This window comes from Mytilus edulis, chromosome 3 (assembly GCF_963676685.1).
Source record: "Mytilus edulis chromosome 3, xbMytEdul2.2, whole genome shotgun sequence".
NCBI lineage: Eukaryota > Metazoa > Mollusca > Bivalvia > Mytilida > Mytilidae > Mytilus > Mytilus edulis.
In genome coordinates, this window is record NC_092346.1 from 8,629,879 (window position 1) to 8,654,989 (window position 25,111).

General features: G+C 32.1%; 3 protein-coding genes across 3 annotated transcripts; 2 read left to right on the forward strand and 1 right to left on the reverse strand.

The window, feature by feature from the left end:
• Positions 1-1,312: 1,312 nt before the first annotated feature.
• LOC139515720 (F-box only protein 48-like) lies at positions 1,313-4,174 on the reverse strand. The gene is made up of 3 exons (XM_071305384.1): positions 4,043-4,174; positions 3,188-3,417; positions 1,313-2,991 (listed from the first exon to the last, which is right to left on the reverse strand). The coding sequence occupies exons 1-3, from the start codon at positions 4,107-4,109 to the stop codon at positions 2,827-2,829; spliced, it is 462 nt and encodes a 153-aa protein (XP_071161485.1). The 5' UTR covers positions 4,110-4,174; the 3' UTR covers positions 1,313-2,826.
• Positions 4,155-11,075, forward strand: LOC139515719 (phosphatidylinositol-glycan biosynthesis class F protein-like). Its single transcript, XM_071305383.1, has 5 exons — positions 4,155-4,449; positions 6,328-6,419; positions 7,096-7,212; positions 9,248-9,356; positions 10,744-11,075. Exons 1-5 carry the CDS (start codon positions 4,189-4,191, stop codon positions 10,858-10,860), a joined length of 696 nt encoding a protein of 231 aa, XP_071161484.1. The 5' UTR covers positions 4,155-4,188; the 3' UTR covers positions 10,861-11,075.
• Positions 11,076-15,790: 4,715 nt separating this feature from the next.
• On the forward strand, positions 15,791-18,073 carry LOC139515734 (cyclic AMP-dependent transcription factor ATF-3-like). Its single transcript, XM_071305406.1, has 3 exons — positions 15,791-16,299; positions 16,551-16,658; positions 17,043-18,073. Exons 1-3 carry the CDS (start codon positions 16,006-16,008, stop codon positions 17,178-17,180), a joined length of 540 nt encoding a protein of 179 aa, XP_071161507.1. The 5' UTR covers positions 15,791-16,005; the 3' UTR covers positions 17,181-18,073.
• The last annotated feature ends 7,038 nt before the right edge of the window (positions 18,074-25,111 follow it).

Here is a 25,111-nt window from a genome sequence, read left to right on the forward strand (position 1 = left end):
TAAACACTATTTGTTTTAATGCGATGACTAGGATATATATCACTGGCTGTTACTGTCTCGTAATGTTCTTTATAAACTAGATACATTGCTATAAGTTTTCAGAATTCAAACATATCTCCTATCAGTCAGGTTTCAAAAGCCAGCTGAATATTGAAGACCATGAATAGACCTTTAAATGTTTTACTTATAACTTTGTGTTACTTTATGTTGTTTGGTAATAGTTTCATTGTCGTTTAACTCACATCTTCCATAGTAATCTTCACCTTTTAATATGAACCAAATATAATATTTTGTCAACATTTGTTCATACCAATTTTTGCATAATTTTCCATTTTATTTTATTTTTTAGGTAATAGTATATTATTTAATAGTTTTTGTGGAATTATTTAAGTATACAGATACATTCCTTTACTTTTATGATTTGTCAATATTCATTATATGTTTTTTACAATCATTACTGTTAGTCTTAAACAATAGATAGCTTTCTAATGGTGTAATTTGATTTGTATATATATTGCTTTGTCCAGTCTATAATGATTTGTTTAACAATAGAACAAAATTTTAGACTTAAGGATGTACTAAGGTGAGGTTTAGAAATTGGGGTAAAATGTTCGGACTCCTTGGTATTTTTCCATCAATCTAGGGTAAAAAAAATTGCCCCATAACACCCATTTTTCTCTGTATTAAAGTCTTCAATAGGTCATAAAAGGCCATTTTCCAAAATTTAAGCAATTTCTTAATTTTTGTTCTTTCAATTTGTGACCCAAATAAAACCAATGCAAATATAAGGTAAAAGTCCGAGTCAGCCTTTTCCCGCCTTTTTTTAAAACTCAAATATCTCAAAAAGTAGGTCCATTATCTATCAATATTTTTAGCTTATTTTGTTCCTTAACTGGTGCTCTTTCAAAATGTAGTATCAAATTAAATTTCTTAATTTTTCAAATTTCACCTAAGTACATCCTTAAATATCTTTTATCTCAGAAGGGTAACAACAATTTTGTGTTTTTCTGTGTGTTACAATCACTCATAGTCCACTTTTTGGTGCAATGGCAAATGAAAATTGTAAACATAAGTCATGAATTTCAACCAATGAAGGCTTGAGAACCAGTAAACCAAATGTTCTCTATGCACAATGGTATGTATTTAGAGAAACATTTGTGACATTGAATTCTGCATTTTAATTTGAGTGCATAACAGGTATTATTACAAACACATTTTGATCATGAAGTGTGCTAATTATTACAATGTGGTGTATAAACCAGTTGTTAGAATGTAAAAAGTTGGTTACATGGATGAGAAATAATAAAAATTATTATAAAATGATTTTATTTATTTACAAGCACAGCCTGTGATGAGCACAGTTGAGAAAATACTCTACAACAATCAATGTTATAAAACATTAATAAATTAACACATCAAACAATATACATTCATAAACAATCAAAGCAATAAAACAATCACTCTTTTAAAATCAAGTTCCAGACCTGATAAAAAAAAAAAAATCTACTGCATAATGATTCAATCAACACAAAAACAGATTTTTTTGGGCCAAACTCTGTGTGTAATGAGAATGATTTTTTTCTAAATAAAAAAAACATCCTGCAAGATGGTAAAAAAAATGTGTAGGACAAAATGTCTATAAATATACGTCTACATATACCTGTATATATACAATGATAGCCAGTATCTCCAAAAAGTCTCTAAATTTAATATGTTTTTGGTCAATCAAATGTACAAAATGACTGAACGAAATGTTCCAAATTGTATAAATCTCATACTTAAGGAGGGTGTTAAAATAAAGCAAAAAATCACCAATAGAAATCAACCATATGGTTATTTATTCCATAAAATTATTTTCAGAAAATGATAAAAAAAAATATATGTTTTAATCTTTCATGTTTTCTGAATACAATGTAAATATTTTGTTAAATTATCTCCCCCTGAATTGAACACAATTTGGTAGAAATTATCTCCCTTTGCAAATTACATGTCTTGATAAATGATGAAATCAAATATTTTTGTCTGTATCTTTGAGAATTGGCAAAGATGCTTTGTAGAACATAAATCTAAATTTTGTCTTAATATCTGTTATATAGAGACATAACTGTTGAAAACAAATTTAAATATACCATGAAAAACATGTATTGGTATTGTTTAAACTCTGTTTAAAATAGTTAGGTACACCAATATGGAATTTAAGTAATTTATGTTCAGTCTAAGCATTTTTAACAATATTCTTCATCAATATGAACAATATTGACTGCTTTTAAGGTGTTGATATATATCTCATTTACTTCGATATGAAAACAACAAACATATATTCTGTACATCTACAGAGAAAACAACTTGCAAATAAAACTAAATCTTAAAACTTGTTATGAATTAAATAAACAAAAACATAAACATAAAATATCGTAAATAAAAAAATTACATAAAAACCTTAACAATATAACGAAAATATATTCAAGCTGCCCTATAATAGATTGGTAAAATAAATTAAGTCTTCAACAGTGAGACAAAAATATTTTTGTACATGTCATTTTAATAGTCCTGACCTTATAAAGAAAAATATTTAAACTTCTGCAGTACATTATATTTCTGTTTATATTTTTACCTTAAAACATTTTTTTTAATTGAGAACCAAATAATTGTCAAAATTAGACCTATCATCTGCACTTTTTGGCCTTAGAGTATTTAAAACATTAAGAAATGAAATTGTCATTGGTAGTTATCAGTTTCAGTCTTTTTTAAATCCTTTTAGTAAGCTGTTCATATTTATTCTTTTTTTTCAGCTGCTGATATCTTAGATAAATGGGAAAATATGAATCAACAACGATCCAGTTCCATCTGGAATATTTCGCCCCAGCTCTCATCGTCCATTTTACAAACTGGTTTTGGTGCCAGTTCTTGGTAATTTTTTGGATTACTAAAATCTCCTTTCTTCCATTTCTTCTTTATGTCATTAGTTTTGTAATTCATCTTAAATGTTTCCTGAAAAAAAAATATGAGGAACTGTACATACTGGCAAAAAAATGAAAATATATGAATTTGATAAGTGTGATTTTAGTGCTTGAATTATAACTTCATTAATTGTTCATTTTCAGTATATCTTCAGAAGACCATTACTATGTAATGTACTTCTGGTATCTTATACATTTTTAAAAAGCCTTTCTTTGTAAATTATTACCTGCCATGATCTACCAAGCTCCCTGTCTACTTGTATCAGCCTCCTGGTTTCATGTAATGAAGAACATAGCTCCTTCCATAAAATATCTGATTGACCAATCACAATATTCCATCTCTTACAAACCAACGAAGAATTGTTCAATGAATCTACATTACAGTAGCTAAATATCACAAGAAGAATTTCATTTGGTAGCTCATCTATTGTAGTTAGACTGTCACACATTTGTATACCTGTAAATAAAAGATCACAAAAATTACCATGATATAATGTACATTTGTATGATAACCTCATTTTTTGACTTCTACAAATATCGTATTTTGTTGGATTGGTGTCTCATTGTGATGTATACCCAATATCTCCTGGAATCCATGACTAAACTTGAGTCAAAGGTACACAACATTCTGATTTGTATCTATTAGGGAACTGCTGTGGTTGATCTTGGGTTATTTCAGGGAAAACATTTTATCGAACATTGAAACATAATCATTTTAAGCTACTGTTAGCATCAAATTGTTTATGTGATTCATCTTAATTAGTCTTTTTTTTATCGTCTAAAAGAAAGTGTACACTTTATCCACCGGCACCGAAAATTACTGTTAATGATATTTGGCAATATTTTTTACCATTATTCGTCATCAACCCTCATTATTGGCCCTACAAAATTCTTCATGATTTTGCACTCAGGTTGTTTATCCAGAGACAATCAGCTCTCACGTTCTTTTCTTAGGTTGCATTTATGAGAACGAAAACAGATGTCCAAAATTTGTAAGCTGACTGTAGGAGGGGGCGTGGCACCTCTAACCGAATATTTTAGCTTTAAAGAACTATTGTGTATGATTAATGCAATATAAATACCTAATTGACAAAAAATATTCCCCTTTTCAACGTCTTTTCTCTGAAACGTGAAGATGTGTATTGACATGAACAACTGACGCTCGCGTGTATTTGTTTTGACAGAAACCGGAACTCTTCAAAGGGAAGCAATCGGATCGTAAACAAAGATGTCTGCCCCCATGGCAAATCGTTTGCCAGCGAAAGAAACTCTCAATTCCTTGCTAAAAGGACATCTTATATTCTCTATTAGTACATTGATGTTATTATTCTTTAGCATAAACAATGAAAATCTGTTTAGTATAGTCAAATATCGCTTTATTGTCACAAAACTATTTATATTGTTCATCAGCGTATTCAATATCATTCTTTACAATTTTATGAATATCCATGGAGGTACATCTCAAAGGAATGCAGGGATACTATCGAAAGTAAGAATGTATGAAATAATCACTGGCATGTATCAAACACAGACCTTCCCTTTTTCCTAAGAAATTTCTGATAAAAAATTATAATTGGTACCTGGTTAGCTTTGTCTCCTTTTGAAAGGCTTTTCTCTATACTACTATATAGTCCAAATAATTAAGATTAAAAAAAAAAGAAGCTCTTTCAAGATGTCATAATTCACAGGAAGTTGTCAATTATGTGTACTACCTCTTCTTTCGTTAACCAGCAACGGAAAAATACCATCAAGCTAAGGGATGACATCAAAAGTTCAATGTAGGATTAAAAACTTAATTCACATAGATTTTTTGCTGACCCCTACCCCCCTTCTTAACTTAATTTAGGAAAAATTGATTTACCTATATGCATATATGTAAAATCGATTTTAGATTAACAAAACTTGCAGCAATGTTGACCCCCCACCCCCAAACTATTCGATTTAAGTTTTTTATCCTACATCGATCTTTTGATGTCGTCCCTAATGCTGTGTCATTAAGTGCAGGTGCTGTACAAGTTGTGATCATCAAACCTGACAAAACCGAAAAGGAAATAAATTTATACAAGTTTAAAATTGTGATCAGTGCTGGATGAAAACATGGAAGATCTTTAGAGCATCACTGTGTCTCTGGTCTCAGGATGGAAGTGTGACCAGGGCTTTTCCTTGAAAGTCATTCAAGTGTTCAAGTCGGTGTAAGTTGTGATGTTTCCTGGTAAATGGTTCCAGTTCCGGTTTGTTACAGGGAAAAAGCTGAATTTGTTTTCTGAGATGTTGCATTGTGGCTGCATGATGCTGTCTGTGTGGCTATGACGTGTTTTCTTGTTGTTGATGTGGTATTTTTCAGACCATGTCCCAGTGTGTACTGTAGTATTTGAGAATTTCAGTGGCTACTTGGTGGTACAGTATTTTCTGAAATAATTTTAAGCGATTTGTTGTTTTTCTAGTATCAGGAGTAGGTTGATTCAAAGGTTGTATAATTGCGGTCATAGAGCCGGGTTGGTAGTTGTAGTTCTTGTGTTGTACCATTTCTATACTTTTATGTCCTTCTTCCAATAGGGGTCCCATACTGAACTACTGTATTCCAGGTGTGGTCTTATCAGAGCAATTTACATGTAAGCATGTTGTTAAATTTCCTGAGGACATCTACATGTATATAAATTTCTTTTAACAAAAACATTTGAGAGGTAATGTGATGGTTCCAATTGAGCTAGCTGTCTAGCTCCACCCCAAGGTATGGGTTATGTTTATGTTATAGCAGTTTTATTTGGTGCATCATTCTTAGAGTGAGTGCAGTGTCACCTGATTGGTGTTCAGAACGACTCTAACTTCTACATGTCTACACAAAAAGTCCTGGAGGCTGGAACAGTCTTGAAAGATACATGTATAGTGGTTGGACCAACCAATGGCAAATATTACTTACAAGTTGACATGATATAAAAATGTACCCTGCTTTGTCACAGTTTGTGCAAGAAATACTATAATATTGACAGAAATATCAACCCAAACGTTTTTAAAATCAGTATTTGCTGCCACTCAACTAACCACACAGCTTTTTATAATTAAATTTTAAAAATTTGATCTATGGTAAGGGACTGCAAACTAAGAAAACCCATATTGTCTCAATTTTCTTTGTTATAGCGTTTGAGGCCTTTTAACATGTTTAAATTTTTTAAGAAAATCTTCATGAAAGCCTCCCATCTATGATAGAGGGATAACTGTTCCCATTGACATGATTGATCATGTTGGTTAGTAAAAGATTAGTAAAATAGTTACTACATGCATATGTAATTTTTCATATTATCAATGTTCATCTTTAATGTTTATATTTTAATGGAACTTGTATTTAAACATATACTTTTTATTTCAGATAAGAATCATTTTGAAGAATGGATCACTGTTATTTTGTTCATCAATATTTTTTCATGTAATAGCAGTTTTATTCGGTGCACCATTCTTAGAGTGAGTACAGTGTATATTAGACTACCCTTAGCAGCAAAAATTACTTATAAACAAATATGTTCATCAACATTTGATAAGACAGGTACACATGGTACATGTACATGTAGATTCAATATTCACTATTAAGACAAAAAGATTCAAACCATCTGATAAATAACAATTCACATTTATACAATCAGAATAAGTAACAATTCACATTTATACAATCAGAATAAATAACAATTCACATTTATACAATCAGAATAAATAACAATTCACATTTATTTATAATCTGATTTATAAAGTCTTTGTGCTGCTAATATTTCAATGTTTTTTTATGGGATAAAAATTGACTGGAAATAGAACATAATGATAATATAGACATGATAGATATTCCTGTTAAATGAAACTTTCTTTTTATAATATAGCCAGTATAAACATTATGAATTTAAATTTTACAATTTAATATCTATGACCATTTTCTTGGTAGCATTTACCTATGACAGGTAGTTGTATGCCGAGTCTTAAAAATATCAACCATCACATTGGCATAAACCCCATATTCACTAATCTCTCAACATCAGAATCAAATGAGAGAAGACAAATTTTTATTGATAGAAAAACCAAGTTGACATTTGTCATTAACTGAGTACAGTTTTAACATTTAATGATTACATGTATTACCTTGCATTATTAGATCCTCAGCAGAGACATTTCACTTTGGTATGACCATGTCAGCTACAGTTGTAGTACCAGCTCTGTGTGTAATGGGCACCAATACAGTGCAATGGATCAGAATATTTGCACAAAACAGGTATTTTCTTTTATTCATCAATGAACCATTTTACTTTGGTATAGTTAGAATGAAAACTGCTATTTGTTAAAATACACTTCTACAAATACTATCAACTTCTTCACTTAGAAATAAGATTTCTGTTGGTTATTCAGATATATGTAGAAGAAAATAAAACCGTAGGTCATGTAGGTTGTGACCAGAGATGGGTCCGATTACTTTCAATGTAATTGATTAAATTACAATTACTTTGTCATTTGTACGATTAAATTAAATTAATGATTACTTCATTTCTGAAAGTGTCTGATTAAATTAATGATTACATTGGCAAAGTAATCATGATTACATCTGATTACAATAAATTAAAAAAAAAACGTTTTGAATGATGAGAATGAATTAATGTTTAATATAATGTTAGTTCTTTTTAGAAAGAATTTTGTTTTATATATTTTAAAATGATAACTTCAAACTTCATCTATTTAATAAACCACAAAAGTTCACTACAGACATACATGACATACATGAACATTGTGTCACCAATTACACTTTATCATCATTGATCTCTGAATCATTTTGACTTCAATTGAATATGGCTTTATAAAGAGTTTGCTGTTTGTATTCTGACCTCTTCCAGACTTTATATGTATTTCAAGGTGCAGTTTTCAGAAGTTAAAATATGGATGAAATAAAGTTAACAGATAAAAATTATGATAAAAATCAATAGAATTGTTTAAACAAATTGTAAACAAAATACAAGTTCTATAAGTCAATGCAATTTACATGTCCAGTCCAAGTACATACACAAATTTGCGTATATTAAACAAGATATTTGTCCAACTTTTAATTTAGTTTGTGCTAATTAGATGAATTTTCTCATGTCTGATTAATTTTTTATCATATATATTGTCCTACAGCTATACTCAATTGGAAATTGCAATAAAAACAAACCTTAATTGGTTTCCTACCTGTCAACTGAAAGTTTACAATAATAACAATATTAACAAAAGATTATAATTCAGGGTTAAAGAAAAATATAATATTGCTTAAATATAACAGTTTTTTTTTTATCAAATATATATATATGTACATCTTTAAATTGTGAATACATGTACAATATCTTTTACTAAGGCCTTCTTAGGCTAATGATGACTTTTTTAATATTGTAAGTTTATTTTTTACTGAAGTATACAAATCAATTAACATGCTTGATAAAGTAAACCAAACTATCTTAACTTGTTAAATATCTACTAAATTAGAATAACAAAAGGTTCATTATTGACCATAAACACAGTTCAAGATTTTTTTCATTGTAATCAAAATGTAATTAGGATTACAGGGCATTTTGAAAAGTAATTGATTAAATTAAATTACATGTAATCAAATTTTTGGCTGATTAATGATTACAATGATTACTTGAAAAATTGTAATCAATTACAGCTGATTAAAGATTACAATTACAATTACCCCAAGTCTGGTTGTGACCAAATAATTGTCTTCTATATTTATAGAAAAAACAAAAATGAATGTTTTTACACTGTACCACCAAGTAGCGGCTTTTCTACTGATATATAATAACTAGAATCATGCAAATAAACTTTAGAAAAGGCTTGTAAGCTCATCTTACAAAGATGACGCTTTTTCTAGACCACAAAACAGCACACGCAAAATAGTCGTTGCAAAGAATTGTAACCTTTGAAATTGTTGTCGCGCACTAAAACCCCCATGGGCACTTTCAAAACTTGGCTGGTATGGTAGCCACTATAATTTTTTTATTAAATTTGAATACATATTCACTGTAACCCTTTTGTACTCTTACATATATTTTACCTGTTGAATTTCCTTTTTCTTTTCTGATACAAGAAAGAAGGAGACTTTGATTATAGAAATTAGTTGATTGGTATCTATGGAAACCAACAGGTCATTTCATAAAATAGTATAGATTTATTGGATGTATCTGCACAGTATCGGATTATTTTATATTTCCTGCAATGATTGAAAAAATACTGTTTTACACCCAAGATGACCTGACTTGTAAAGAATTTTATTTTAATTTTAGTCCAGAACTTGGAGCAGAGTCTATAGTGTATTTCTCAACTATATGTAGTATAGTAGGTGCCTGGTTAGGAGCTTTCCCAATACCCCTTGATTGGGACAGACCATGGCAGGTAAATATTGTACTCAAGCTTTGAATTGGTTGATGTAGTGATTATTAGAATAGAAAGGAGAACAGTACGTCGTTGTTGTCAGGTCCTTGAAAATGAAACATTGACACATGATCTGTTTTTCAGTCAGAAAACACAGATTTTATACTGTTCAATACGTTGTCAAGGAATACATTTACTATGTTGAAATTACCACTCAAAGGTCAAATAAATAATGAGAACACCTTCGACTATGCTGACTAAATAGATTAATTAAAACAATATCTAAAGCCTCCTTCACACCTTATGGGATAGCTCGAATGTACGCCCAACAGATAACTTATTTCAATCTGTTCATGTCCATTAGACGTCCATTCTTATCCGTTAGACGTCCGTCCATATCTGCTGCATGTCCATTGAGTGTACATTTATCCATCTACGTCTGTTCTGTCCGGTGGAAAATTTTGAGCATGTTCAAAATTTTTTAAATGGACATCCAACGGATGAAAAGTCCATTGAACGGCCAGTAGGCGTCCGTTTTGTACGGTACTCGTCCGTTTCGTTTCTGTTTTGTATCCGTTACGTGTCCATTCCATTATACATCCGTTGGAGGTCTGGCAGATAAATTCAACAACGAACTTCTAATGGCCTTCTAACAGGAGGTATAATGGATAAAACAGATGATGAACGGATCTTAAAGGATAAATTATGTCATTTGAAAATTTCGTGTCAGAAATGCCAATTAGATTTCTTAAGGTTCATGGATTCTTATTATTCATAATTGATCTTAGAGTAAGGGGACGTCTTCACAATCAAGCAGCTCTTTTTCAGGCCATGACACTGCCATTTGGCGGCATTTTGAAGAACAAACCAAAACCAGTTACACAGAAACATTTTGAATATTTATGCAATTTACATGTATTATTATTGTTGCCTTTAGTTTTTCCGTATATCTTGTTCATCAGTTTTATCCGGTACACTTCAAAACAACAACTCTGTTAAGGTCAATCTGGTATTAAGGGAAGTTACTTTATTTTACAGGTTTACCAATTGTCAATCCTCAGTTTTGAAAAAAAGAAACACCAAAAAAAAAATATTTAGAAAATCAGTGGGCGATGATTCATGAGTACTGTATATGTAAACACATTACATTCAAGGGAAAAATTGAATTACAAACACTTTAAAAACAAAGTTTATATCAGACAGTTATATTACAATAAAAAAGTCCTGATCTTAGGTCTGAACTCCTAACCAAAATTTCACCATCCTCTTATATGAGATGACATCATGTCATTCCTTGTCACTTATTTGCTGACTGCAATTGTCTGCACAGTTTTGTCCGACATTTAGACTGAGAAATAAAGAAATGCATTGTAAAATGTTTTGATTAATTTGTATCTTTTTTTTTTAGGAATGGCCAATTACCTGTGTAGTAGGGACACTGTTTGGATATTGTACAGGTGTAATCATTGGTGCAGCTCACCTTTATATAAACTATAACAGAATAAAAAGGATCAAAATTACATAAAACAAGTGATAGTCAGAATCTGAGACCAGTCTTCAAAAGGTATTTGGACCAATGTTCAGATGAAAGGACATGCATTGTTCTGGTTCAAGGAGATAGCAGGGCAGATATGCATACATTTCAGAATTCAAAGTCACAAAACAACAACAATAATTTGTACTTAGATTTTTTATACATGTACATGAAAATTATTCTGTTAATAAAATAATCTTAATTGGTTTGAAATTATAAAAAAAAATTCTAACACTTTATATCAATTTTCTATTTTTCAAAGGAAATGTTTAAGGTATATAGATTAAGGTAATGACATACTGTTTTCTTTGGATAGTAGAATGGAGTTTTATTTCAAGAAAAAACATGTTAAGAAAAAAGGTGTTTGTTGAAATACAAAATATTGTTTTAGTTAATGCCAGGGTCATTGGTAGGTATTCAATAAACTGTAGGCACAAAGTACAAAAGGGGTCTGCCTCTCTAGGCCTCAAGCAGAGCCCTGGTATTGGGCTATTACTTGCTGATAGAGGATAACTGATATGAGTTTAAGTGTTAGTACATATTAAGAATCCTTGTTAAAAAGATAGGCAAATTAACACTGAAACTACTAAATAATAAAGCTATCATTCAGACCAGTCATCTTTTGATTCTTAACCTTCCTCCCCAAGCCACACACACACACAGTTGATGCTAATGCAGAAGTTGGTTCTCAAAAGAAAGTTACAGAAATTATTGTTTTCTAATATCCTGTACCGTAAAATTCCTAGCTTTGAATAATGAGAGAGTACTCTAGTAACTGAAAGCTTGTTGATAGATTGATTACTAAACGTCCAGTTGCAAATAGTTCATACATGTTCAGGAAAAAAACAAAAAATGTTCAATGAATACAACAGGTAGGTCCTATAATAGGTGTTATCCTGGTTAAAGGTTTGGAAATCTGGAAATGCCTTTAGATAATGAGGGTTCATTGGATAGGGACTTAAATTTTATCTGTCAGCAAACTACTTTTGAACCTATAAAAGAATTATTGGAAGTGTTCTTAAGATGCAGAGAGTATGGAATTTTCTCTACACTAGGCAGTAGGCATTGAATTAATCGCACCCATTCTTTTCAGATATGACTATAAAAAGAACATTTGTTATGATTGCCAATGACATGACAGAAATTAACAGCTACAACAATAGGCAAAGCACATACCACATAGATATAAAAAAAAAAGGCCCAATTGTCACAAATGTTGAATAATTCAATAGGAAAACTAACAGCCTAGTTAATGTACAAGAAAAAGAACTATGTAATACAGCAACAAAGGGCAACCATCCTGACTTGGGACAGGTACATACATACTAAATGTGGAAGGGTTTAACATGTTATCAGGATCCCCTTACATGGGACCATACCCGTAGCCAGGGGGGGTTCGGGGGGTTCGGACGAACCCCCCCTTGAAAACAAATAAGCACTGTTAAAGTCAATGTTCTGTTCGAATTGTGACTGTTAAAGTCGAGTTTTTGAGTCAAACGAACCCCCCTTTTGAAATTCCTGGCTACGGGCCTGCATGGGACAGTGTTGTAACTACACAACATAAGAACAAACTAAAAAAAATCAGTTGAAGAAAGGCTTAACTCATCAGATGAATACAACTAGAAATACATATAACAAAAACAGAGTGGATGTAAACCGAGTACTTGTACATCCCACTAACAAAAAGACACTAAGTACAAATCTGAGAGTACTTGCAGTTATTGACAGCTGGTTCAAAGCCAATAGCAACTAATAAACAAAATCATGCATCTAAAGTCTAAATTATCAATCAGTACACATCCAATATCCGATGGATTTAGTGTTAATACGTCATAAACAATCAAGAGAAAAAACATGACCTTAAGCTTGTGACTGCCTAATTGTGACTTGGATGGAGAGTTGTCTCATTGGCACTCATACCACAACTTCTTTCACATGTACCTATCTAAAGTGCCTAATGTCAGCTACTCCTCTGATTATATAATCTTTATTTCATACATCGTAGATGAATTTCGTTATACGGTATTTTAATATGTTCTGTATTTATTAGCTTTTCCTTTTAATCTGATTTGTGTCACAGATGTCCAAAGATATATTCCACAATTTTGACCTTTTGATGGTGAAATTGCAAAAGGAGACTAATCACTCACTAGTTATAAAAACTGCTTACTCTTGAAAAACACTTGAGTTACTCACTGGTTTGTGTTCCTCTATCTTCAGATTTATGTGTAGCGTTTTGTCTAATGTTCATGAAATACCCCTATGAATATTGCCTTCTTAAAAACTATGCATCTATCAGTATTGATATAGATATTTATTTTTTTATTTCACAAGTATATCTTAAGAATGTTTGCTGCTCAGTTTCAAAATAAATAACTTTCCATTTCTTACTTTTTTTGGTATGGAACCTAGTTGTCTTATTTTATAGAGATCCGTTGTCTTGTACTCCAGTTTTTGTAGATCAGAAAAGACTTAGCAAGGTTTGTATTGCAACATATTTAGAAGGATTGTTCACATACTAGCTAACTGTTTCATATTTGTTTTTGCGTTCAATTTTGTAAATGCCAGTATTTGACCGTGCATCATTGATCGAACTAATCTGTGATTTTGAAGAACATTCCTTTTTGGCTCTCTTCACTCTACACAACTTTTTTAAACCTTCCTCGGTTCATGTGGGCAACACGGTTTTTGAGGGCTTACTTGTTGTTTTTCATGTTTTAAATGATGTTTGTTTTGTACAATGTTTAATGTTTATTGTTTTAGAGTTATTTTGTACATGTTTTTTTTTTAGTTGTCATTTCTTTATTTTCTTGAGTTTTTTTTTTTGTCTGGCCATGATGTTATCTTTACTTGACTCGAAGTTCAGTTTTGAACATGTATGAACTATTTGCCACTGGACATTGACAACCAGAAATCTATCAATGCCTCAGTATTGTCTCGCATGTTAACCATCAATACGGCTGAATATGTTTACCAATAAACTGAATTGGTGGAAGGGAAGTAACTAATGTCTTTTCTTTTTAAGTGAAAAAGTAATTCTATATGGGAGACAACTCGTGTGTTCTTCAATTATGAACAGTCAACTATTACGGTACTGCTCTTTATTGAATATAAATAAAAACAAAAGTCGATAATTCACCAACGGGGCAAAAACCCATCGACAAAACGAACCAAAAGATACACATAAGGCAACTTGCAGTGGCGGATCCAGAAATTTTCATAAGTGGGGGCCCACTGACTGACCTAAGAGGGGGCCCGCTCCAGTCACGCTTCAGTGATTCCCTATATAAGCAACCAAATTTTTTCCCAAAAAGGGGGGCCGGGCCCCCTGGGCCCCACCTCTAAATCCGCCTCTGACTTGTAACGATCTTGAAATTAACATTATATTAAAGGATACTTTAATGCCATACTAAGATCTGAGTTTGAATTCTTTATTTTTTGTTCATTTGTCACATTGGCCTTTCTTTTTTTTTCTTTTTTTCCCCCTATATTTTATATTCTGTATAGCCCACTCTCACCTTTTTTCATCAAGCCCTAAATGATCCTAAATCATCATGGCTGAGTCAAGAAAAGTGTTCATGAATTTGACTGAGGGTGCCGTGACTATGACAGAAATCAAAGATCATAAAAAATAAAAATATATGAAAACATAAATTTCTCGCATAAAAGTTAATAAACGGAGAAATGGTCAAGACGACAGCAGATAAAAGACACAACACCATACAATACGTTTAAAGTCAATATATAATAGTCTTCGACAAAAGAAAGAAAAAAAAACATATGATACTACCGGATACAATCTGTATCTGTATCGTTACGTCGAAGGTACCAATACTGGCTTTTACTCGATGGGAGAGAGAGCGCCTATTGACGGCGTTGGAGAGCTGTTTTGAAGCTCTCAACTGACTTGGCGCACACTATTGCTTCTTCCAGTTGGTTTCAATGAATCACAGTCTTGACAAAGAATGAGTTCTTAAATTGTTCAGTTTTACAGTTTTATCAAAAGGTTTGACCGGTTATATTTTGTAGAATTTTTGCAGTAAATAGAATAGTACTCTGATTAGTATATGAATTGTCACAGCAACCTGCGCATATCTAACCATGGAATCTAGAAATGGCATTATGCACACTGCGTTACTAGTATAAGGGACCAAAGTCGGAATGCACTACCAAGAAAACCCATAAATACAGAAAAGAAGATAGTTCCATCTGTTGTCAACTTTTAAGAGTCTTAATTTGTAATAAAAAAAGTATTTGAAAATTTATTCCAACGAATTTATATAAAAATATTTGAAGAAATTAACATCCTATACGGTTTGTCTGAACTGACTTTAAAAAAAAGTCTATACGGCAAATTTCTACTTAATATGAAAACACGCAGAGAAATTTACGTATGTACATTTCATTTTTATATTTAGTTACAGAGACATATGTCTCTGGTTATACTAGTTACTTGTATTTTGACCTTCTTTTGGTATCTTTAAAATGATTCTGTAGGAAGTTTTAGAGGTCGATGGATCATAAAATATTTAGTAAAACATTTTCATTAATTATAATTAAACTATAATTGTGTATTCAAAATGTAGTGTTTTCGTAATTTATATTTACATGGTCCTATTCAACAGATTAGTGTAAATTCTCCCAACTTGGTATCGTTCGGAAAAGATTTGTCCTAAACGTAGTTGTCGTACTGTCGATCGTCGATATAGTAATTATAGGCAGGAAAAAGATATCATTCGAAAAAAAATCGTCCAATATGGTATATTAAAAAATACCAACATGAACAAATTTTCAACCGATACATGTGTTATTGATTAAAAAGTGCTTTTACACAAATTCTCCTAACATGTAGTACACGTCAGTATTTCTATTAATACGTACAAGGTGTTTCCCGTTCAATGTACATGTCATTTCACAACACGTAGAAACTAATAATCATGTAGTCAATCATGCGGTTGGTATAAATAGGATTGAATGGGTATCCCAGAGTCATAAGAACTACGACCACAGAACGATATAGACGTGTTTAAAAATTCAGCATGGCTCGATAAATAATGAATACAAGAGAAAAAAATAAAGTTAGCACAAGAGTTTAAATTGACTTTTGCAAGTAATGTCAATATATGAACAATAAAAATGCTCGACTTCGAATGCCCGAGTATGTGGATGACCCCACTGGACAACTATCCTATGTCAGTTCTTGAGACAGAAGAAGCCGATAAATTCATGGAGGCTACGTTCTTTTATGATGCTGAGTTAAAACCTTCTCAGCAGACTGACGGTTTTGCGGAAGCTACTTTAACTGCCTTGGAAACGGGAGAACTTACCCCATTAGTAAAAGAGGAATTAAAATATACCATACAATCAAGAAGGTTGGCAAATGGTCAAAGTGAACTAGGGGTGGAATTTACTGAACCAGAACAAGGACAGGTAAGTCAGTGTTTATCTATTGTATTTATATATAGTCTATATAAGTTTTGTAAATATCAATCGGGTTGTCAAGATAATGTGAAATAAAATAAAAAAATAAAGCTGAAAAGTATTTAATTGTAAGAAATTAGTTTAGTCCTATTTTAAATCTTGTGTCAATTAAATCTCGGCCTTTAATTTTTTTAAAGATTTTTTTAAATGGATTCGTTATTAAATGACTTATTTATATTCATATTGTGATATGTTTTTAGCTGACGGAAGAGGAAAAGGAGAAAATAGTAAAAAGACGAGAACAGAATAAACTAGCAGCCAGACGATTTCGTCAACGTCGCCGAGCGAAAGGACCCGTCTATGCAAAGGTAAGCATAATATATAACAAAAATAATGTTTTTTTTTCTCCTAGAATTATATGTGCTTTCTATAGATCAAATAGTATTTCTCTAATCATCTTATCATGCTTATTGAGCGATATGAATTATACCGAAAACTTGGCAAAGTATGCCAAAAATGTGTGCCAGAATAAAGTTAGTTTTATCATCATCCTTCTTGGTGAAAGTTTATATGTGTATTCCCGACCCCAAAACGAAAAACACGAACACAATGAAAAACAACACCTTACAAACAAATACAATTATGCGGATCAATTATAAACAGAATAACAAAAGAACAGGTATCAATATTTTCTCTAACATATGATTTTTGATATGTTAATATATTTCTAATTTTATAATTATTATTTTCAGGAAGTGAATGAGTTAGAGGCGGACAACACGAGAAAACTGGCAGAAATCAGACGTCTGCGAAAAGAGCGGGACGAACTACAGGCGATGTTACAGAATCATATGTTGGTCTGTCCCACGGTTACCATACAAACTGGATGAACATTGGACAAGAAGTTCGTGTGATATTCAAGGATCAAATGTTTATAAGTACAGAACATACAATATAAACATATGTGTAAAAAGCGCAGAGCTCTGTGTATATATTTACAATATAGTTGTATATTACATCTACAACGATTCCGAGGAAACTTAGACACAGAATAGTGTACATACTTAAACTACATACATGACAATACTGTCGTAGGGTTTATGTATTACACTAGTTATCAAAATGTGTTTGTTTAATGTATATGTAGATGAGAGTTGAAAAATGCAGTTTTCATATAGTTAGTTACCAAACAGTATAGAAACAGCATATTAAGAAAAAAATATAGAAACAGTATATTAAGAAAAAAAATATAGAAACAGTATATTAAGAACTAAAAAAATACTCATTTGAAATTACATTTTGTCTTGTTTGTCTATGAAATATTTTGTCATAACAAGACAGTGTTATCGTATTTTGCCATACAAGTGGTGCTTGCAAATAGTAATGTATTTTATGTTGTAAATTTGAAGATCTGAATCTTTAAACATTTAGAAAGATTTTCAATTATGAAAAGTAACTAGTCCAAATAATTGTAGTTGTAACTAGTCGATAAATGATTGTAGGGCAAACTTAGGAGACAACACTGTGATAAAGAGTTTAAGTTTGATTACTAGTACTTAGAGCGTTTAGATAATTTCATTTTTTTGACGATTTTTCATTTTTTAAAGAAAAAAATGTATTATGTGCAATATTTGTTAACTGAATAATGAAAAAAATGTTTCTTGACAGATTTTGTAGAATCTCTTACTCTAATATTACCATTAAATGGTGTAATATATTGACATGGCATAGAGTGTACATTCAGATTATAGACTGTTATTTACATTAAATATTTCAAAGTTTACTTGTTGTCAATGTGTTTATTTCACGTATTAGTAAGATAAACATAGAAGTGGTACGAACAAAAATTGATGAAATAGGCAATTTTAAGAGGAAAAAGAGACAACAGGAAAGTTTAAGGCAAGCTATTAAATTGTTATCTTTTTAAAAGAGGGAGACGTACAAAAAAGAAGAAGAGAGGAGTGAGGATGATATAGTCAGTAGAATAGGTAATAGAAAACTAATGATTTCACAAAAATGGAGAATCAGAAACTCCATAGATAGACAAAGGCAAAATCACTTGGAAACTGTTTATTCTGTGATGTATTACATCAGTCAAGCCAAATAAAACAAAATAAAGGAACTAAGAATTCAAGATTTGGAATGCATGGATGTCTATCAGACACATTCCATGGTTTTACATTTACCATTCTTCAAGTGTGAAATATTGGTTAGCTTCGTTTTATCTTAAGCGAATGAATTTATGTATGGAATGCATCCTGGGAAATTCTATTCTGCAGCCACAGGGAAAGAATAATCAGTCTTTTTTTTACATATCACTCATAGTAACCGAAATAACCACTTATCAGAATAAGGAACTCATGTGTTGTGGTTCTTCATTTTGAAACGTATATTGTTGTTCTTCATTTTGAAAGATTCTACAAAATCTTCGACGACTAGTTTGAGAGGAAAGAGAATCAAGAAAGAGAGGCGAAAGATACTAGAGGGACGTTCACAAGTCGAAAATAAACTGACAACACCATGACTGAAACAAACAAAAAACAACACAAAAAGAAAAGCACCTACTACATAACATAAAAAAACTGAATTCTTAGCAACACGAACCCCCACCAAAAACCGAGAGTGACCTCAGGTGCTCTGTATGTAGTACCCGTCGTGTAGCTCATGTTTACTTAGTACAAACCCAGTTATAAGTCAAATTATGTAGGTTACATTGGGGAATAGGGACAGGATTGCAGTTGTACGAAATACATGTATGTTGTTGTCTGTTTTATGGTCGGTTTGGTGTCCCTTTGACACATTCCCCATTTCCATTCTCAATTCTATATCCGCTATCATCTGAGAAACGAATATTCTATAAAGACCAGCAACTCGTAATGGGTTCAATAAAACTCAGGCAGGAACTTACTAAAACACCCACCTTTGAAAGCTTTGTAAACTATATGGTTACATTGAAAGTAGAGATCCTGACATTCTCACACAAAAAGCCAATTGCACCGGACGTGAACACAGAACATCAATTACAAATCAAATCAAATCAAATATTTTATTGTCATATAAACTTTACAGTTTGTGACCAACATATATTAACACAATAAACACAATAAACATATATATATATACATATTAAACAATCACAATAACAACAGCATCAAAATTTATAACAACAAACAAGCTGTTAAGAGTCCCATGCCCTCATTTCTAATGACTTTTTCAAGAAGGGTCCTAACTTATTTGTTATAGCTAAACGAGCATCTCTTGAATTTGTTTAATTTTTATGTGTGCGTAGAATGAAAATAAAATATAACCTGATAACCTTGGACATCGTATTCCAAACCTTTGCGTTTCATAGACACATGTAAAAAAATAAAAATAACAAAAATACTAAACTCAGAGGAAAATCAAATCGGAAAGTCCCTAATCACATGGCAAAATCAAATCACAAAACACATAAAAACGAATGGACAAACAACTGTCATATTCCTGACTTGTTACAGGCATTTTCAAATGTAAAAAATGGTGGATTAAACATAGTTTTATAACGCCAAACCTCTCACTTTGTACGACAGTCTCATCCGTTGAAATTTCGCGTGTCTGTCGTCAGAAAATTTATTCGTCATATATTTTTGTCGTTCAATGTTTATACAAACCAATATAAATTTTTTCACATGGCCAATGGGATACAGGGTTGAAAACAGAAAACAGAAGCATACATGTCAAGTATCTTTAAGTCGTGTGCACCCATTCGTACCAGACCGGTCACTTGAGTAAAAGAAGCATACATGTCAAGTATCTTTAAGTCTTGTGCATACATTCGTACCAAACTAGTCACTTGAGTAAAAGAAGCATACATGTCAAGTATCTTTAAGTCTTGTGCATACATTCGTACCAAACTAGTCACTTGAGTAAAAGAAGCATACATGTCAAGTATATCTTTAAGTCTTGTGCACACATTCGTACCAGACCGATCACTTGAGGAAAAGAAACATACATGTCAAGTATCTTTAAGTCTTGTGCTCACATTCGTACCAGACCGATCACTTGAGGAAAAGAAACATACATGTCAAGTATCTTTAAGTCTTGTGCTCACATTCGTACCAGACCGATCACTTGAGTAAAAGAAGCATACATGTCAAGTATCTTTAAGTCTTGTGCACACATTCGTACCAGACCGGTCACTTGAGTAAAAGAAGCATACATGTCAAGTATCTTTAAGTCTTGTGCATACATTCGTACCAAACTAGTCACTTGAGTAAAAGAAGCATACATGTCAAGTATCTTTAAGTCTTGTGCATACATTCGTACCAAACTAGTCACTTGAGTAAAAGAAGCATACATGTCAAGTATATCTTTAAGTCTTGTGCACACATTCGTACCAGACCGATCACTTGAGGAAAAGAAACATACATGTCAAGTATCTTTAAGTCTTGTGCTCACATTCGTACCAGACCGATCACTTGAGGAAAAGAAACATACATGTCAAGTATCTTTAAGTCTTGTGCTCACATTCGTACCAGACCGATCACTTGAGTAAAAGAAGCATACATGTCAAGTATCTTTAAGTCTTGTGCACACATTCGTACCAGACCGGTCACTTGAGTAAAAGAAGCATACATGTCAAGTATCTTTAAGTCTTGTGCACACATTCGTACCAGACTGGTCACTTGAGGAAAAGAAGCATACATGTCAAGTATCTTTAAGTCTTGTGCACAAATTCGTACCAGACTGGTCACTTGAGTAAACGAAGCATACATGTCAAGTATCTTTAAGTCTTGTGCACACATTCGTACCAGACCGGTCACCTGAGTAAAAGAAACATACATGTCAAGTATCTTTAAGTCTTGTGCACACATTCGTACCAGACTGGTCACTTGAGTAAAAGAAATTAAACATACATGTCAAGTATCTTTAAGTCTTGTGCACACATTCGTACCAGACCGATCACTTGAGGAAAAGAAACATACATATCAAGTATCTTTAAGTCTTGTGCTCACATTCGTACCAGACCGATCACTTGAGGAAAAGAAAAATACATGTCAAGTATCTTTAAGTCTTGTGCTCACTTTCGTACCAGACCGATCACTTGAGAAAAAGAAGCATACATGTCAAGTATCTTTAAGTCTTGTGCTCACATTCGTACCAGACCGATCACTTGAGGAAAAGAAACATACATGTCAAGTATCTTTAAGTCTTGTGCACACATTCGTACCAGACTGGTCACTTGAGTAAAAGAAACATACATGTCAAGTATCTTTAAGTCTTGTGCACACATTCGTACCAGACCGGTCACTTGAGTAAAAGAAGCATACATGTCAAGTATCTTTAAGTCTTGTGCACACATTCGTACCAGACTGGTCACCTGAGTAAAAGAAGCATTACATGCGTATTGTTATGCGTTTACTTTACTACATTGGTTAGAGGTATAGGGGGAGGGTTGAGATCTCACAAACATGTTTAACCCCGCCTCATTTTTGCGTCTGTCCCAAGTCAGGAGCCTCTGGCCTTTGTTAGTCTTGTATTATTTTAATTTTAGTTTCTTGTGTACAATTTGGAAATTAGTATGGCGTTTATTATCACTGGACTAGTATATATTTGTTTAGGGGCCAGCTGAAGGACGCCTCCGGGTGCGGGAATTTCTCGCTACATTGAAGACCTGTTGGTGACCCTCTGCTGTTGTTTTTTATTTGGTCGGGTTGTTGTCTCTTTGACACATTCCCCATTTCCATTCTCAATTTTATGTCAAGTATCTTTAAGTCTTGTGCACACATTCGTACCAGACAGGTCACTTGAGTAAAAGAAGCAGGTTTAGTAAAGTAAAAATAGCGAAAACATGTTCATATCGTTTGATCTACAAACAAATCTACATTATGTACGAAAACATCTACAAAGCGAAGAATCAAATACAATATCATTGTCATCCTTACACTAAGCCCGAAGCCTAGAGCACGTATACGTGTTATCTATACCACCATTTAAGCCATAAAAAATAAACCTTTAAACGAAAAAAGATGATTTATTCAGTTCAGGATATAATCATATGGATATTATTGACTCACTTAAGACAAATCCAAGATAACCACGTCAATTATAATCATTAAATATCGTATGTTGGGTTTTTTTTCTTTTTTTTTATTTAGTGGTCAAGTAATGTTGCTTGGTTACCGTTTCATCATATATCGGATGATGAAATAATATCAGCAAATTACCAGTATGGTTGAATTTGATATTGTGACGTAAAGTATGATGCTGAACTTTATCACATTATAGCATATTCATAATACGTTACAAATGAATAAAATTTAATAAAGACAAAATATAAGAAGGTTGTATCTTCAATACTATGTATAGCGTAGTGACTGTGTATAAGTTATTGATGAGTTCATCTTCTCCCAACACATTTAATCGGAATACCTCGGAATACTACGATCTGATATCTGAAAGATTTCATGTAATGACAATATATTGTTCCAACAAATCACTAATATTGTTCAGTAAAGTACACTAATGTACAGACAAGAATGATCCAGACCCTAAAATACTAACTATGTTAACATATGATAAAAGAACTAAGATGACGTGCTAAAAATGAATATTTGATATAATAAAATCGAGTTAAATATTATATTCTCCCAACTCAAAAATCCTATTTGTTGAACAAACCAATTATTTGATATATTTATTGATTCATGTTTGTTTCACGCTGATATGCATGCATTGTCAACAAACATATATCATTATATAGTTAAATAACAACAAATACGTAGAGGTGATCTGTATTTTACTTTTGTTATAACTAATCTTTTATCTTTTAAAATTAAGGGTCTGTGACAGCTAGACTTTCTTTCCTCCAATCTGTCCGTCTGTATAATATTCAAAGACTATATATAAGCACATTCGCATGGACAGGTGCATGCAAAGGTACCGTAGGGTGAAACTAGTTCAGTTAATATTGCCCCCCCCCCCCCCCCCCACACACACACACACACTAGATGAATATGAATATCACTTTAAAATGATAATGCAGGCTGAATCGAACATGTAGAATACACATTAATATGTGGTATGGTTGTCTTCAATAGCATCGTTTAATTCGCAAGTTTTATGAAAAGGGTAAATTGTTCTGTAAAATATCTTACACTACTAAACACTTTGTTATAGTTGTATCAGAAAATATTAATCATAGAATGTTTATAATCTTTTATACTATACCTGTATATTTGTCCAATGGGATTTGTTCTATTTATACATATAATTTTACTTATAAATAAACTGGTTATTTATAAATATAGGTGTTTTCGTTGATCCGCGGATTACACAACCTGCGGTAATTTTACATATTTGAATATGATTTTACCATTTTGGACAATAAGCTATTAATCTGTGAATCATTTCAAAATCTTCTTAAATTTTTTAACAAATTCATGTTAAAACATATTTTGATTAAACATTTCGTAATATCTGGGGCTACAAATTACACCCTGAATGGGTCAAAGGCATAACAATTACATGTATATTAGGATTTTTCAGTAAATGGATATGGATAGTAAACTGCACATTGCTAGAAAACAAAGAAATAATAATGCCAACGTTAAAAACATTTATTCATTTGTTAATAAAATGCACATTTATACCCCTAGGGGTTGAATACATACATAACAATTACAATAAACGTAATACAAATAGACAGGAAATACGATAAAAAAGATTTTAAAAACATTGATAAACAATATTTTAATTGGGATTGATTTTGGGAGTTTTGGTCCCAAAATTTTAGGAATTAGGGGCCAAAAAGGGGCCCAAATAAGCATTTTTCTTGGTTTTTGCACCATAACAGACACCACAATATTGTGCAATAGTAAGAAATTTTCAATTGCACAGTATTGCGCAATAGCAAGAAATCTTCAATTAGCAAGCATTTTCAATTGCACAGTATTGCGCAATAGCAAGAAATATCTAATTGCACAATATTGTGCAATAGCAAGAAATTTTCGAAAATTGGAGTTATCTTTCTTTGTCCAGAATAGTAGTTGAATCAACTTAAATCATTGTTTTATACAATATACAATGTATATTCACTTTTACTACCAACTGATAAATTAAAACAATCTTTACCAAGTTCAGTGATAACAAGCACCTTTTTTACATTTTAATATTTTATGATGTATTTAAATGAATAGTTATTGTTGCAAACTCCATTAGAAATTTGAATTGAGATCAGTTTTGGAATAAGAGAAAGGGGGGGGGGGGGGGGGGGGTGAAAAAAAAATTGGGGGTGGGGTTAAATTTTTCTCATTTCAGATTTCATAAATAAAAAAAAAATTCTTCATACATTTATTTGAGAGGATTAATATTCAACAGCATAGTGTATTGCTCAAAGGCAAAACAAAAATTTTAAGTTCATTAGACCACATTCATTATGTGTCAGAAACCTATGCTGTGTCAACTATTTAATCACAATCCAAATTTAGAGCTGAATCCAGCTTGAATGTTGTGTCCATACTTGCCCCAACCGTTCAGGGTTCAACCTTTGCGGTCGTATAAAGCTGCGCCCTGCGGAGCATCTGGTTATAGTTCGTCCTTATGTTGAACTGTTAAACTACTGTCCCAGATTAGGAAAGGGTTGCGATCCCGATAACATGTTTAAGCTCTCCACATTCTGTATGTATGAGCCTGTAAATCACTGTTTGTCGTTTGTTGATGTACTACATATTTGTTATCGTTTATTTTTTGTAAATAAATTAGGCCGTTAGTTTTCTCTTTTGCTTTGTTTTGCATTTGTCATTTCAGGCCTTTTATAGCTGACTATTGGATATGGGCTTTG